Consider the following 17,840-nt stretch of genomic DNA (forward strand, 5'->3'; position numbering starts at 1 on the left):
ACTTTGCAGCCCTTGTGTTCAGGGGGTTTCCCGCGCTCCAATCATGTGAATTTAGTGCTTGGGAAATGTGCTGAAATTACATCACTGGAATCTTCTTTTACTTAGCCACACAACGGATTATGGCAATGCAAGCTTCCCCCAGTCTGCCGTGCCACATCCTTACACTGGACCTCTTCTAGAGGTAAAGGGAAATATAGTCTCCAAGCCCTGCCACAGTTCAGCCTTTCTTCTAAGAGTGGGGTGCAATTACTGCCATTTGCAATGATGGTTTTTCTCATGTGGATCTGTGTGTACTGAGAAGTAGAACAAGACCACTTCCATTCAGTTTATTAGTTTGGTTCTTCAGTCTCCGGTCTTGTCTACACTTACCGGGGGTTCGACGCGCAGCGATCGATGCATTGGCGGTCAATTTAGTGGGTATAGTGAAAACCCGCTAAATAGATCGCAGATTGCTCTCCCATCAACTCCTGTACTCCACCTGAATGAAAAGGCAAGAGGAGTCGACGAGAGAGCGTTTCCAGTCAACATTGCGTAGTGTGGACCCCGCAGTAAGTAGATCTTAGTACGTCAACTTCAGCCACGTGATTCACATAGCTGAAGTTGCGTAACTTAGATCAATCTCCCCCTGTAGTGTAGACAAGGCCTTAATATGCTTGTATTACATTCATCTGGGAATACTCCAGCACCTGAAAATATCTGTAAATTGCACAAATAACTAAAGACTACCTAGAGAATAAAGTGCCTGTCTTGTATTTAAGCACCAGAATGCATTCAAATTCTTTAAGTTAAAAGAAACATTTTCAAATGCACACGTACAAAAAAAGAGTCACTTTTTGGTCTGTGTTCAAATGCTGACTTGTATACCTGCACATTGGGATAATTGTGTATACACAAAAATGCACAGGAGACTAAACTGAACATGCATGCTCATGCACAGACATGTTTTAAAAATGGGACCGCCATTTTCATTTTTTTTCTCATAATGCAATTGCAGGTTAAATCACAGAACTTTTCTAAAGTCCTAACCACAAAAAAAAGGACAAAAAAGGGTATCTGATACCAAATATGTCATATGTTAAAGAGAAAAAAAAAGTAAAGTTAGAAAAAGAAATGTTTGCTCACATCTTTGTATGGCCAATGCTTAAAATGGGCTGGGTCATGTGGTCACAGACCTAACCAAAAATACGGAATGCTCTGAGGTGGGCAAAGGACGATTATACATGGAATTGAACAACCTGCCCAAGCCCTGAAATTTTATCACACACTAAAAAAATTCGGTCCTCAATCAATGGCAGACTCCTCTTGCAGCCCCGTATGTGATATTTATAGAAACCTCCATGTTAGAAAGGAGTCAGCCATTTACAAGGTTCAATGAAATGAGACACAAGTAGAGCAAACCCATTTCAAATCTCCCTGACTCAGAACAGATGTGCAATATTAGTAATTAGCGCTTACCTAACACTTTCTATCTACAAACTTTGTATAAATTTATAAGCCACCAAACTGGCTCTAATTCTTCTTCAGATTGAATGTTTGCATGGTTCCCTGTGCTCCTTTTCTAACAAGGCATTTTTTCCTTATCATATATGAGCAAGACTGAATCGTCCTTTTAATAATTTGCCTATTTTTAACACATGAAATGTTTCAGATCACACAGAGAATTACAGACTAGATCATTACCTTGTACGTATCACTTCACACCCTCCTCTGGATACAGACTTTGATGTGGATGGCACGGCTTCCATGGATATAGCGCTGAGTGTAGAGGGTTTGTTTTCACTTTCTTTTGATTTCTGATTAATAGGCTTTCTGTAGTGTTCTTCCAGTCCTGGTGCTCTGTCCTTATCAATTGCTTCAGCAATAACATTCTTGTTCCCCACAGGGCCATGATTTATGAAGGGAAGACCATGGTTTGGAATCAAAGTTTTAATTCCAGTGTCTTTTTGTGGTTGACAATTCTTAGAGCTATTTGTTTTTCCAGAACCTGCTATTGTTTGCAGCTGTGTTGTCCTTTCTTTAACTTGTGGACTGGAGTCAACTTTGGAGACTACAGCATTGAAAGAGTTTACTTTTTCACATGCTCCATTATTTTCATCCAACTTTTCTTCTCCTTTGGGCTCTAAATAAGAAATGGTATTATTCATAATGTTACAGCCTTCCTCTGACACAAGAAAAAATATTACATAGTGGCATAGGTTGTAAAAAATAGGGAGGTATTAAAAACCTGCCATCGTGGTGAAACTAAGCAATGATGCTCATGTGAAAGGGCTAAAAGACACACAAAAAAGACTTAAGCTTATTAGAAGCATGTTTGACATTTCTGACACTGACACATGCAGGTTACTAAATTACTTGCTTGCATTGTTAGCTTTTCAGCAATGGTAAAATAAAAATAGAAACTGGATTTCTGAATAACTAAAAAACAAATTGATAAGAGAGAGACAAGGTGGGGGAGGGAATATATTTTATTGGACCAACTTCTGTTGGTTGGAAGGAATGAGCTTTGGAGCTTCCCAGAGCCCTTCCTCAGCTCTGGGGAAGGTAAAGAGTGTCCATGCTAAATAAGACAGGTTGTTAAGCATACACATGTTGTAGGAGACCACTAAAATGAAGTGGGCGATTACCACCTCTGCGGTCCTAGGACAAAAGAAGGTAAGTAGGCAGACCTGACGGACCTGAGGAAGAGCTCTGGGAAGCTTGCGCCCCTTCCACCAACAGAAGTTGGTCCAATAAAAGACATTATTCCATCCACCCTGTCTCTCTCAGACCCTGGGACCAACGGGGCTGCCTACAACAACACTGCAAACAGAAAATTGATAAGAGTCACTTGAAGGACGTTCAAGACTGAAAGTACTCTATGGGTCAACATGACACATGGTTCGGACTCTGAAATCCCAAAAGACGCACCCATTCCAGTGTCCGTACTATAGGAGTAGCACTGACATTTAAAAAGGGACAGGAGGATTCCGGGCGACACTAAGACTCAGAACACTGCCTCTCTCCCCTAGGGTTTCTTGGTCCCACTGGAGCTATTCCAATAATTGCAACTGCTCTTAATTATTAATGATGGTGCAGTAAAGGAAGGGCAATCTAGAAGGGAAATGACTTCCATTTCCTCCAGGCTTCTACTTGCACAGGCCCTGGAAATCAATGTGATTTTTGTTTCATTTTTAGTCTATTTAACACCTCAGCCCAAAATTACTGGGGGCTTTTGAGTCAGAATTCTGACCAGCATGTTATTTCTAAGCCAAGAAACCAAGGCAATTTTTGGCCATGCTTGAGAGGAACCTCTGGTGACATGTGGGAGATGACTGTAACTGGGCACTATTCACAATCACATTCACCCCGGTAACTCCACTGATGACAATGGATACAATGGATGACAGAAAGGTCTGAGGTCTGAATCCCTTTTCTAACCCCATCCCCTGTGACTTGTTGATAATATCTTCGCTGGCCACGTGAGACATTCCCAGTTCAAAAACAAATCTGTATTTCTGCTTCTTCACGTGCTTTTTTCCTCTACGACTTTACAAGTTTTCTATGTGTTCTTGCAATTGTATCCCTGCTGTCTTCCAAATAGACATTGCTCTCTTTTAATTAAGCTAACTACAGCTGCAAAAGCAAAGAAATTCAGCATTAACCAAAAAAGGTAATGGCTGCTATTCATTTTAATGAAGTGTTGCTATTGGATTTGGTTTGGGAGTTTTTTGGGAGGGGAGCTGTATTTTTGTTTGTTGTTTTTTTGTGCTGGTATCAAACATCCAACACACACTTTTCTGAGTACTTGATAAGTCCAGGTACTAATTCAGGGCTAATTCAGTAGTACCTACAATATAGGAGAATATTGGATCTTCTCTTCCCAACCTATCTCAAATTCCATAGCAGATATGTTTATCATACATACAGGCTTACATATACCTTCCAAAGACTCCTTGCTTTTGGCCTGGACTCCTCTGTTGCTAGGTACATGCTTTGGTTTTGCAACCTTCTCTTCCGGTTTATCGTTAGTCTAAAAAATACAATTGAATACACCATTAATTAACAGTGTTAAAGATGTCCATTTCCCACTGGGTTCCTCTAATTCTCTACCAGTGGAGGCAGTTAGACACTATGAAATTGGTGGTAATGACTCAGCTTCATTGCATTCTCAGTTTGCTGCTGCTTCTTTATTTCCCCCACTGTGAGGCTTCCTGGGGGCTCCAGGGATGTGCTCTCTACCACCTGCCCTTAGTGTGAGGAAGTCTTGTCTGTGCTCGCCTTGGGTCAGCTCTCCAACTGCACCGGCACTCCCCTCTAGATCTCGCAGGCCCCACTGTCACCCAACAAGTTAGCAATTGACACTCCTCCAACCCTCAAGCCCTCTGAGGGTCTCCCTTGAGTGTCCAGCCCCAGTCCACTGGACACTTAGTATTCAGATTTGCTGCTTCCAAAGAAACAGTGTACCACAGCTTACCAATTCCACCTCAGATCACCACTCTGCTTGACACACAGCACCTAGATATGTTTATAGTGAAGTCAAGTATAAGGGTATCTAACAAAGCATAGAGATTTAAGTTGCAGCAAATAGCAGTACTGGAAACAAATAGTTCCATGTGACATAAATCATAACATGCATTCTATAGGCTAGATTTAATTAACCAGATACTCATGTCTTGTGGAGTCATGCTCACCCCTTTACAGCCACGTTGGCTGTGACCCTCCTTTCATGAGAAAGATGTGCTGTGAGCTTGCCTTCTAGGTGAAGGATTCAGTGTGTTTCCTGGCACCCCAAGATATAACAGAACAATCCTCTCTCTCTTTTTTCATAAACAGGACACACACACACACACCCCCCGCTTTGGTTTCATCTTGCAGATTTCACAATCTCTTATTTTGCCTTTGGCTCAATATATAAATAGGCATATACTGTGACGCATTCAGTATACAATACACAAACAACCAGACAGGGAGATAGATGTCCCTTACCTCCTGCCTGAAAGGAACATTTCCAAAGTATGTCACCTCCTGAAGACCCGCCAAAACTCCAAGACTTCGGAGCATACATTTTAGTGTAGACATATAATTCCTTAGTATTATCCATACATACATTAGCTATGATTATGGCAAGCTGTGGGCCACTTGCTTTCGGTAGAGACTTCACATGCCACCATTCCGTGAACTATTATGCATAGATCTGACCCAGGGGATCCCTGTAAAACCCTATGCACCCCCCATGCCCTCTGCCAGTTGGCATCAAGGGCTCCCTGGATCACATCCACCAAGTTTTTTAAAATCTTTGTTCTAAAGCAAAATCTTGTGGAATAATAAATTATCTCATAGGTCTCAAAAAATGATACTTCTCCAATATACAGTTCTATCACATAGTTTTTAATCTAAGACAGGGGAGGCCCCAGATAAAGGAAATGTTGGTTTCATCCCTTCTGGCTCTCATGGAGAGACAACATTAAATATGTAAAGCGGTGCTGTTTATTTTACCCTGTAACCCCAAAAGGACCTTCCTTTCATTGAGCCACAGTGAAGTCAGATAGACAGGTGGCTAGCCCACTGGGCGCCAGTCCTGCAAACACTCACCCACGTGCTCCATCCCATTGACCTGAATTCTGGGGTACTGAAAAATCTGGATCCAAATTTTTTTTGGCTTGAGTTCATCTCTTTCTCTGGTTGAAGAGACACCAATCTCAGGTGGCGAATGTTTGTTGAATACTTTCTAGGTGATACCCAATCCTTTCTTTAACAAAAGCCTCATTGAAACCACGTTGACTATTCATCCTAGCTCTAACATTTAGCAAATGATAATGCAGACCATAGAAAAACAGCAAAAAGTAGTGAAAATACATGTATTGGCTGGGAAGATATTAAATATTTGAACCAGAGAAAAGATAATTTAGACCGGAGAACTGACCTGGTCTCCTACCCTACCCAACTACTGAGTGTGGCAACAAACAAGAGCTTCTGAACCTCCTGTATATTTTAACACGCAAATCCAGTTACATGCCTTTGAAAATCAGGTCCCATTAATATTAGCATAAGGGGTTGAGGTGCTATGTGTTGACCCTGTATGCTCCAATGTTGACTTATAGTATAAGCTTTTTTCTCTCTCCCCTACAACCCCACTAAAAAAGTTTTCAAATGTCATTGCCACTTTTAACTAAAACACTCAGTATGCCCATGACAATGGTGACACTGTGGGGATCTTTATTCTTCATGACAGGTTTCAGGGTAGCAGCCGTGTTAGTCTGTATCCTCAAAAAGAACAGGAGTACTTAAATTTGTTAGTCTCTAAGGTGCCACAAGTACTCCTGTTCTTTTATTCTTCATGAATACTCTTCTGCAAGTGAGACTGGAGTGGACCACGCACTCCAGCACTGTTTTTTGTAAGTCAAGAGTCAGAAGTTTTAGACGGTATGACGCTATGAAGCTTTCAATTCAGACATTTACTTATTTCATGAATTTGAGGCCAACCCTGCAAAGTCTCACACATAAACAGTCCTACAGAAGCCACTGAATTCTATTGTTGTGTCAGCAAGCAGCTACTTACAAAAATAAAAACATAAGACCCCCCCCCCGTTCATTGATTCATAAATTCAAAGAAAGGACCATTGTGATCATCCAGTCTGATCTCCTGCATAACACAGGCCATACAATTTCCCCAAAATAATTCCTAGAGCAGATCTTTTAGAAAAACATTCAATCTTGATTTTAAAAAGTGTCAGTGATGGAGAATCCGCCATGCCTCCTGGTAAATTGTTCCAATGGTTAATTACTCTCACTGTTAAAAATTTACACTTTATTTTCCGCCTGAATTTGTCTAGCTTCAAATTCCAGCCACTGAATCATGGTATACCTTTCTCTGCTAGATTGCAGCATCAGTTATCAAATATTTGTTCCCCATGTAGATACTAATACATTGTAATCAGGTCACCCCTTAACCTTCTCTTTGTTAAGCTAAATAGGGTGAGCTCATTGAATTTATCATTATAAGCAGGAGCACCACCAGCTTTTCTGCCACCCTAGGCAGCGGAACGTCCCGCCCCGAAATGCCGCCCCCCAGAGAGGCAGCGGAAGGTCCTGCCGCCGAAATACCGCCTCAGTCGCCGCCCCCCAAATTGTAGCACCCTAGGCGACCACCTAGGTCGCCTAATAGGTTGCACCGGCCGTGATTATAAGCCACGTTTTCTAATTCTTTAAACATTCTTGTGGCTCTTCTCTGAACCCTCTCCAAGTTTTCAACATCTGTCCTGAACACGTAGTAATGCTGGATAAAGCCACTGCTCTGGTATATGGTGCACTATTATAAAAAGATGGCTAGGAAGCAGAAACAAGCAAGTAACAGGTTCTTTTTATTTGCAACTGTAGTGCAAAAAAGCCTTCTGGAACACTTTGGGTTTTAAATTAAGTTCTTTATGCTCCAGTCTTACAATGTATACAGCAAACAAATAAAGGGATGTTGCTGGTTAATTAATGTTGCCCACCTGTCCAATATGTATTTGCTTTCCTATAGTAAACTATAACCACATATGGAGTTGTCTCTTGTGCATTACACGGCCACCCTACCTTTATAATCCCTCCTAAACATCTTTCTTCCAATAAGTCTTTCAGTGAATCTAGCAAAGAAAGAAATGTAAAAACTAGTTTACCATTTTGAAGTTGTTCTTTACCTGGCCATCTAGTGTACTATGTACTTGTCTGTCCAATTTGGAGAGTAAGCCCTATGAAGCAGGATCCTAGCTGTCTCCAGGTATTGCATAGTGCCAAGCACATTGCAGGTGCTCGTAATAATCATATCTTTAAACCTAAAGCACATCAATTTTTAGATCACTTTTTTCATGTCTTCTACTATTGTAGCACACTTCAGTTGGAACAGACTGCAAGTACTGGCACCACGTAACTGTAGACGGGGTTTTTTAGTGATCTCAACCCAGTTTCCACTAGAAATTTAACCAAAAAACAACAACAAAAATCTCACAATCTGGTTCAATTGTTAGTCTCTGAAAGAGTAGTGGTTCTGCATATGTGTACAGAGATGGACTGTTAGAGCTGTATCTGAAAATCTGCACAACACCCTCCTGAGGTCTATTACAGTCTCATTTTTCTAAGAGCTCAAATGCACATTCCACCCATATATTTTAATTGTTGTTTTTTTCAAGTTATTTTGATTTGTACACAAATATTTATAAAGCCAGGAGCATTCACAGAGTATTCAAATAATTCCATTGCAAGTAAAGTCGTTCCTAATGCAATAATGTTTTTACCACCCCCATGTTATGAGATCTGCTGGAATGAGACCATGTCCCACATACACCTCATTGTGCAGTTTATTCTTTGTTTCTCATGATGGGACACAAATAGTAATGACTGATGACAAACAAGACTCAACATTGAAACAGCACATATTCATTGTAGGTGCCAGTTCATTGTTTAAAAAAGAGAAAACCAATGAATTTCAAAATACCCTGCTGACACTACAAACCATTTCCATAATAAGCAATGGTTATGAGTTAGTGTCCTGCACTCACAGCCCTATTGATCCGATGGTTGGATGAAATCAATAGAATTGCACAGATGTAATTGGGAAGAATTAGGCCCATGTTCCATTGAAGTCACTGAAATTGTCTGAACATAAATGAGGGCAGAGTTTGGCCCTTGATGCCTAAATTGTCAGAAAACAGAATCCCGTTCTGTCACTTTCACAGTACGTTAACTATTTATTATTCTTCATCTAGGGCTGGATTCCGCAACTAACTTGAATGTTATTGGCCAGGGTGTAACTGAGAACAGATTTTGGCCCTTAAATTGTCAACTCCTCAGTTCAGAGACCTAGTCTTTACACCTATTTGAAACCTTCCTAGCATGTTTTCTGCACTATACCATTTATTCTTATGCCTAATACTGAGAGAGGAAAGCCTGAACACACACATGCATTATGTAAGAAATTAACAGGAAAGCCTGGAGCCCTTCTCCTTAACAAGAAAAGGATTGTGAACAGTAAAATAAAACCAACCTCCATTAGGATTTCAACCAGATTCCCTTTCTTCCAGGGTACAGTGCCTCTCAGAATGAAATCCACTACTTTAGAATTTTTGAATGTCTCTCCCACAAATGTAATGACTTTATCCACAGTATCAACCATTTTTTCTATCTTTTCCAGCCTCTCCCTGTGCTTCAAGGCATCTTGCTGTGTAGCTCTCATCAGCTTCAACATTTCTGAGCACACAGTTTCGGTCTCAGACGGGTGAATGCTGTCCCCAGGTTTTAGGCATCTTTTTGTTGTATCAGTCTGAGCAGTGGATGCTTGGGATGCTGTTAACTTATCAATGTTCTTTCCTATGTCATCAATGCCTCGGTTCACCTTTTGCAGCTTGCCAGTCAAGTCTTCTTGGAAACTCAATAATTTATCTACCTTTTCAGTCAAAAGATTCAATTTTTTGTCCATCAGGCTTAACTTGTTCCCTCTTGCAGGCTGCAACCTAGCCACTGCATTTCCAGGCACCTTTCCATGCTCCATGTTACCCTCAGACATTCTGCCCAGACAAGGAATCAATGGCAGAGCGATTTGGGTGGCTCCTCATTAAGGATGTAAATTAGAGGGTGATTCTTTGAAAGCTCATCTTCCTTAGTCACTTCCTTACCCTACAACCAAGGATAAATTCTTTGGCTTATTAGAGATGCTAGGAACGTGTCATTGATCAGCCATTGTGTGAAAAGGTTTCATTTTTGTGTTATCTGTTTCTTACTGTGTGATTTCAATGAGGGAGTTAACTTGGCAATGGACTGTTTTTTCTTGGGCCCCCTTGACGTCACAAAACCATTTAAAATTCTTTCTTGAGAGGCTGTTGATAGGCAAGCATCTTAACAATTGTCGACGCCCATAGCAGATATCTCCGGGGGGAGCAAGGATTTCATGCCAAGCCTTGTTTTCTGATTTTGAAAAATACCCCTTTAAATGTTTCTCTTTTGCCACAGCAGAGAAGTATAAAAGTTAATTTAGTGGTGTCGTGCTAAGACTGGGAAGATTTCAGCCTGGTAGTATGCATGCATAACACCCAGCACAGACGTATGCTGTGCTCTTTAGGTTGGCTGGCACTTGAACTTAAAAATAGAGCACAATAATGACAATGATCTGAAATACGTATCTGGCACCAGCATGTCTCTGTCAACTGAAACGTCTAAAATTAAATTCTTTCTACAGTGCCATGAAAGTGCACAGTGTAAAAAAAAATCTACAGTGAGGCATGTCACAATTGCTTTCATAATTGGCAGCAAAATAATTAGTCTGGAGTCCTTTATAGAGCATTTGCTATTGATACACTTTTGTTTCTGAAGTGCATGAGTGCGGACACTGCAAAAACAACAATTGTTCTTTGGAGAGAAGAGAAACCTCTATTTAGGTTCATAACTAGCCCCCACCACGGCAGTGCTAAGCACCTCACAAACAATGAGTTTATCCTCACAGCAGCCCTGTGAGAAATGAAACTACAGTTATTCCAGTGTCACAGATGAGGATCTGAGGCACAGAGAGCTTAAGCAACTTGTCTAAGGTTACAGAGGAAGTCTGTGGAAAAAGGATGAACCAAATCCAGATCTTCTCAATCTCACTTTAGTGTCTCAGAGTGACCTTTCCTGTCTCCATACACAATAAGTTAAAGAAGTTCTGGTCTTTCACACCAGTCAATGTTTGGGCCTGACCCCAAAAATGACAGCGCATCATCATTCCCATTGAAATCAATGGGGTTTGAAGTGCCACATCTGATCTGACTTTTCAGGGTGTGGGGGAAGTAATATTTTAGGTGACTTTAATTTTCTTGAGAGGTAGTTCTGGAAAGTAAAGTCCTCTATTTACCTACAGGAAAGATACTGTAGGGGCAATAACAATAGAAGCATCCCCACCCCAACCATCTTAACAACGGGCCACAACCTTTGCTCTGGAGGGGTCCACCTCTCCGAGCGAGAAAGTACACTTGTCTCCATGCACACTATTCCTTTTGTCTGTCTGCTAAAGCTACAAGTAATTCCATTTGATGTGGTGGATTCGTGATGTCCACTAGGGCCTGGTCACAGAGGTCACTAACTTGTTTCATAATGATTTTCTGCCAGCCAGCTTGGGCTGGATTGAACACTGCAATAAGACTTTGTGTGAAATCCTGCCCCTTTGAAGTCTATGGGAGTTTTACCATTGACTTCAGCAGAGCCAGGATTTTACCCTTTGTTTCCACTCCTGATCAAACCACTCCCCCATAGTTTTTTCACTGTGGTCTGGGATTATATGGAATAAGGCAAGTTTAGTGTGTAATGGAGCTTTCCCTTGAATCGCCTGAACTCCTCACAGTTTGACAAATGTCTCAGTCTCTGACACCATGAGGCACTCTGAATCAGAAAAGCACTAAAGTCTAGCTCAGCTACATAGAGACTTGCACAGCACAGCGCTTTCTATGCATCTGAAGAAGTGGGCTGTAGTCCACGAAAGCTTATGCTCTAATAAATTTGTTAGTCTCTAAGGTGCCACAAGTACTCCTGTTCTTCTTTTTGCGGATACAGACTAACACGGCTGCTACTCTGAAATATACCATGTCTGACTCCAGTTAGTGACATCAAAGCCCCACTTGCAAGAGGACACCTACAATTTAAAATAAAGGTAACAATTGGAGTGAAATACTGCAGAGGAAGTTGGAAGTCTAGTGAATATGTTACATTTTTCTATGACTAATGAGCTAGATTCTGGAGCCACCTACTTTCCAATCCAGGTCACATTTTGAATACATTTTAGATATTTATGAGGTGACAGTTTCTTCTCCCAAAATGGGTCAGGTCAGTTTCCAAGAGTAATAAAAATGGCTATTTAAAATTATACCCAATAAAGCACCAAAAATTCTCATTATATGATTATTTAGTGATATTACAAGATAAATTTTATTCTATGGGGAAAAAAATCAGAAATAGGATTTATAGGTATACACTCCATTAACTCCCAGTGCCATTAACTGAAGTTACATAACAAATAATTGCAATTCTATTTGTTAGTGTAATCGTGCTGTTCAAGAAGCAGAGCCTCTGAAAATCAAAGCACAAATCATAAATTAATCACCACACACAAATGCTGTCATATTGATTTTCGTGTCTTTAATTTGTTTTTTTTAAATGAACCAAAGACCAGAAACAGAGTATAATGATTAATGAACAAAGATGTTTTGTTCACAGATCCAAGAAAAAAGCAATTAAGTCCATTACCATACTCCGAGCAGACACATTTTCACTGTAGCTAGATAAAATACAGAAGGGAGAAAAGCTTCCTTATTTGTCTACATAAGGGGGGTTGCTATAGTACCCTTAACTGAGGTGACAAAGTTAACAATGCATTGGATAGTATGATTTAGCTCCAGCCTGAAGTAAATACATATTGTGGCTCAGAAAGTTATGTAGGTTCCAAAACACTGATTGAATAATTAAAATGACTGGGAACTAATATAAAATGTGATTTCAGTAATCTAATCATTTATTAATTCAGTAAAACAGATAGTCCCAACTTTAGTTAAACACACATAAGATTTTGAACATAACTCCTCTCATTCAGCTCAGGAACTCTGCCCATGTGTTAAATATTTTAGATGCCTTGAATTCAATACATTCATGCAGCACCAACATTCCAGCAAAATATATTTCCAGATTAAATTCTATCGAGTGTACAAATAGTAGTTTTTACTAGGAATTTCTTTACAAACACCACCTAACTTTGCACCGTTATGGAAGAAGAAAACAAAAAGGCACTAAAGTGTTCAGAATGCCTTTGTTTTGGTATATTTAAATCAGACAGTTAGCCACAAATACTTGAAAATGAGGGTCTAGGTGCAAACAGGCATGTCTGTCACATACTGTCACATACCTACCTTTGTGCACAAATACACATAATTACCATGACTGCATTATCACAGTAATTGTGCACACAGTTGTGATAATATGTAAATACAAACATAGGTGCACAATTGCATGCATTTATGTTTGGAGGTGTGGTTCTACTCAATGGAAAATGTGGACCTTATTAAACTTAACTGAATGTTTCACAAACGAAATTCCTTTGGTTTGGCATGGCAAACTAAACACCTATATTAGTAATGTCCCATCATCATTTATGAATGATTATTGTTGTGTTTACCAGAAATAACTGCTTACATGGAGTAAATGGAAGGCAGTTTTCAATTACAATTTATGATCACTAATCAGGGAAAGCACCTGATTATATCAGGAAATTTTAAAAGCATGAGGTGAAAGAAGTATGATCCCGTGAGCCTCTGGAGTGGAGACAGCGTCTCTAGCAATAGCAGGCTGTGGAGCCTATTCCAATTCCCGCTTTGTATAAGGCCAATGGAAGTGGCCCTATGCTGCCCCCCTGTCAGGCTGGAGAGGGAGGTGCATGCCCATTACACTCAGCACTACAGGGGATTCTGGGCTGCAGAATATAGGCAGCCTAGGATAGGCTGGTAAATTAGATGAACCCTTAGGGGCTAAAAGCAACAGAGGGTCCTGTGGCACCTTTGAGACCTACAGAAGTATTGGGAGCATAAGCTTTCGTGGGTAAGAACCTCACTTCTTCAGATGCAAGAACCCCTTAGGGGCTACTTAACTTACAACAGAGTGGGAGAGAGGGTGAGTGGGCCACAGTGGCTGCCAGCAGAGGCAGAATCCAGGCAGCTCAACCATGGCAAAAAGTGGTATTTGCCCCTCTCCGTCTTGGCTGTGCCTTCAGGTGGCACAGCACAGAATCTGTCCCATTATACTTACCAGAAAGCTTAATCCTATCTGGGGTGCTAGAAAGCAGCACATTACAGAGGGTGTCTAGCTCCAGGTAACATGCACTCCCTGCCAATGCTGTCTCATGCATAGAAGGGTGAAACATGGCCACAGTCTTGCCCCATCCAAACATGCCCTTTTAGCTAACAATAATGCTAGCTCCAATCCCTTGTGTGCCCATGTGCAGCCAGCCAAATTATGGTCTTCTGCTGACTGGGGGGTTGGAGGACATGGAGGGAAAGCATAATTTGTCCCATAATTTCTAGCCTATAGTGAGAAGTTTCAAATGACTGCCACATCAAAGCTATTAAATTCAGCTGGATCAATGTAAGTGCTACATATGTGCAGTAGATCCAGTAGGTAACACATCCAGTTCTGGGAATTATTTTTTAAAGAACATATGCACAAACTGAATTAAAAGTTGATAAAAAAAAGAAAATTAATTGGACCAATGGATTTGGCTAGTTATTTTGTCTTTGGATGGATAACATGTTCAGACACTGGTAGGAATCCTTCATTCATTTCAGATGGACAAGAGCACATATTTTTTATTTAGGAATTTGGTTCAGCGCTAAATTTTGCATTTTGCTTGAGTTGAGCTAGGAAGGCACTGACTTCCAATAAGGCCATGTCTACACTACCACTTTTGTTGGTATAACTTATGTCACTCAGGGGTGTGAAAACACCCCCCCCCAGCAACGTAAGTTACACCAACATAAGTGCCAGCATGCACAGCGGTATGGCAGGGGAGCGCTTCTCCTGCTGACATAGCTACTGACATTCGTGGAGGTGGTTTTGCTCACTCCCGCTAGCATAGAGCAGCTACACAAGCAATCTTACAGCGGAACAGCTGCATTGGTACAGCTTTACCACTGTAAGCTCGCTAGTGTAGACATTCAAAAACCCTTCAACACATTTTTTTAAAATACAATTAAATCACTGGACTTCATATTGTAAAGAATTATATGACAATTTTTGGATAACATAAAAAAAGTGTAATTACCATCAAAGGCTGAGTTATAGTTAATTAAAAACTCACTTTGCCATTGGCAGGGTCTACCGCTAATAGAAATAATACTTTTCACTTACAAATTACCATTATATGATGACAACCTCCTCCCCTTCCCCACCCCCGTCACCAAAAGTGACTCATCTTAAAGTGACATACCAATAATTAACAATGGCGAAGAGTCCCAGACTTGTGTATTGTAGTTCTCTGCTTATCTGCAAGCCAAAGTATATGGTCAGCAGTGAGCCAAACTTCTCAGCTAGTGTCCTGCACCTTAACTCAGAAGCAGTATTTAACTTCCTGCTTGTACCAGCTATCCCAATTGACCTCTAATGACGTTTCTCCTGAATGGTAACAAATGAGCACCAGGATTTTGCAGAGTAGCCTACTGCCCTCCCTCCATTAGAAGCTGGAGGGACAGAAAAGACCATTACAGTACTTTCTAAAGATTTCCAAGCCAAAAGAAGTTTCTTGGAAGTGGCAGACAGGTAGAACAATCGGAATGCTGGAGAACCAGAATTGAAAGAAACCTTGAAGTCTGAGGATACCAAAGATATTCCTGTTCTCTAGGGGTGGAAATCAGAACTTGTGCCATTTTGGCTTTGGCCATACACTAACTAAGCCTCCCAATAGGGAATGAAAGAGGTCAGCTGTGGACAAGGGAAAAATTCAGCCCCAACAGAGACCAATGAGCAGCCATCAGATGATTTTAACTTTAACTCATTCCTGTCATGGGCTGGATTTAAATCAACAACCTAGCAGTAAAAGGGGTTTTATGACATTACCAATTGTCAGAGCCATCCTGGTATAATACACTTAAGTATTTTATAATGCACTTATACATAAGGTAAAGTATGACTTATGCTACTTATGTCTCTTTAATCCGCATCGTACACAAGACCTTCACCACTGGCTCCCATCTTCGGAGTCTTAGTTTCTTCCTATGTCATTTTAATAGCTTTCAGTTCTGTTTCTGTTGTGCATTTCCATGTTGTCCTCAGTCTCCCTCATCTCCTCCTGCCCTTGGGATTCCAGTCCAAAGCTTGGGTTGTTAGGGTCTTTCCTCCACGTGTTCTAGCCATCTCTATTTTTGTACCATCATTTCCTGTCCTAACAGTTTGTTTCCTCCTCCAAACCTCTTAATTTGTGAATTTTTTCCAACCATCTGATGTTGAAGATTTGTCTAAGGCAGCTGTTTTAAAAACTTGGAGTTTAGCTAATAAGATCTTGATAAAGTTTCTAAGTGTCAGTGCCTTATAGTAAGACAGACTTTACAGTGGTGTTAAATATTTGAAGTTTGGTTTGGTGGTCAAGGTTTCTGTTTCTCTGGAGTTGCAAAGGCACATCTGGCTTTTGTTATTAGGTAAAGTATACTTCAACATACTTCACAGATCTAATGTATTGTAATAAATTAGGAAATCTTAAGATTCCCTAGACATTCTTGATATGTTTTTTCTTACGTTAACTTTTTTTTTAAACCTCTGAAAACCATCTTGCAAACTCTGCAGTTGATATAGTAACTTACAAAACGCCCTCTTGTCCATTGGCCATTGTTATGCCTTTCTAAACAGATGAACCTGAAGTGTAATGCTATTAGGTGTTTGCTCAGTTAGGTACTGTGACTGGGTCAGGCCAAATGGCTATAGGAGCGTGGTCCTGTTGGTATCCAGGAAGTGGGCGGGCACTTTTAAAGGACCTCCCCCCAGCCTAAGGGGAGGATCCACAGGTCCATGATACCAAATAAATACGGGGGACAACTAATGAAAAAAACAGGAACGGGAGTGAGGTGCTACAGGAGAGTGGTGGAAGGTAGATACATTAGCCCCAGATTAAGCAGGTCCCTTTCCCCTGGGTAAAATAACAGGGACTATTCCAGAACAATCAGGAACTTGCTAGAACCAATTAAGGCAAGCAGGCTAATTAGGGCACCTGGAGCCAATTAGGAAGCTACTAGAACCAATTAAGGTAGGTAGGATAATCAGGGCACCTGGTTAAAAGAAAGACCTCCCTTCAATTAGGAAGAGGCATGTAGGAGCTGGGAATGAGAGGACGTGCTGCTGGAGGACTGAGGAAAACAGGAAGTAGGTCCTATGGTGAGGACAAAGAAGGTGCTGGGGGGAGATCATGGGGAAGTGGCCCAGGGAGTTGTAGCTGTCACACAGCTGTTACCGAAGACTTGTAGACAGCTGTGATCCACAGGGCCCTGGGCTGGAACCCGGAGTAGAGGGGGGGCCCGGGTTCCCCCCATTCCCCCAAGTCCCTATTTGACACAAGAGGAGTTGACCTGGACTGTCAGTCATATCAGAGGGGAAGGTCTCAGGCATGTCCCTGACCCACTAGGTGGGACAACAGAGACTGCGGGGATTGTTCTCCTTCCTATCCCCCCCTGCTGGCCAGTGATGAGGTTAGCTGAGTGAACGGCAGGTTTGAGCCAGTAGCAAAAGTGGCCAAACTGAGGGCTGCCGTGAACCTCGGAGGCAAGCAAAGCCATCGGAAAGCACAGGACCCACCAAGGCAGAGGAGGAACTTTGTCACAGTACACGATCTCAGAATCGTTAACAATATTTTAAAAAAAGCTCCTGAAAGTTCAGATTACCTTAACAGATGAATTATGATGTCTCGATTACATGAAAATCCACAGGAGGTGATCAGATATTTCTAGATAACACTGTTTAGTATTTTTCATGCATGACTGAAAAAGATATTCTAATGCTTTCCACTAGGTTATTTTGCCTCTCAGAAGGCAGACCAACCAACAGAACACCTGTTGATGGTTCATATTCATTGACTTTGCCCTAGAGCTTATTCTCACACAGGAGTCCAATATCAACAACAAGCCGGAGGATTAATGTATCTTTCATTTTCAGCCTTTTCATTTTTTTTCCAGACAGCTGCACTAATATTCACTGAAAAAATTCAAGACAGTACGTAATGTTCTTCTTCAGTTGGGCACATTTATGTTCCCCTGTGTTTTCACATTCCAATTACATCTTCATTTCAGGGGAGATCCACTTGAAAGTGAATGTAAAAATGGCACTGCTGGATTCCA

At 41.1% G+C, this 17,840-nt stretch overlaps 1 protein-coding gene across 4 annotated transcripts in view; it reads right to left on the minus strand.

Annotated features, from left to right (window-relative positions):
• The window catches only part of MYLK3 (myosin light chain kinase 3), a 71,582-nt gene that overhangs the window by 25,655 nt on the left and 28,087 nt on the right, over positions 1-17,840 (minus strand). For 2 of the 4 annotated variants that reach the window (XM_054049170.1, XM_054049167.1), the window contains exons 1-3: positions 9,002-9,711; positions 3,919-4,009; positions 1,681-2,119 (exon numbers count right to left, since the gene is read on the minus strand). In XM_054049170.1, the coding sequence (XP_053905145.1) occupies positions 1,681-2,119; positions 3,919-4,009; positions 9,002-9,520 (1,049 nt within the window). In that variant the 5' untranslated portion in view covers positions 9,521-9,711. Of the gene's footprint in view, positions 1-1,680; positions 2,120-3,918; positions 4,010-9,001; positions 9,712-17,840 lie in introns of those variants that run through there. The other 2 variants (XM_054049169.1, XM_054049168.1) reach the window with 1 other exon arrangement.

This window comes from Malaclemys terrapin, chromosome 14, assembly GCF_027887155.1.
Source record: "Malaclemys terrapin pileata isolate rMalTer1 chromosome 14, rMalTer1.hap1, whole genome shotgun sequence".
NCBI lineage: Eukaryota > Metazoa > Chordata > Testudines > Emydidae > Malaclemys > Malaclemys terrapin.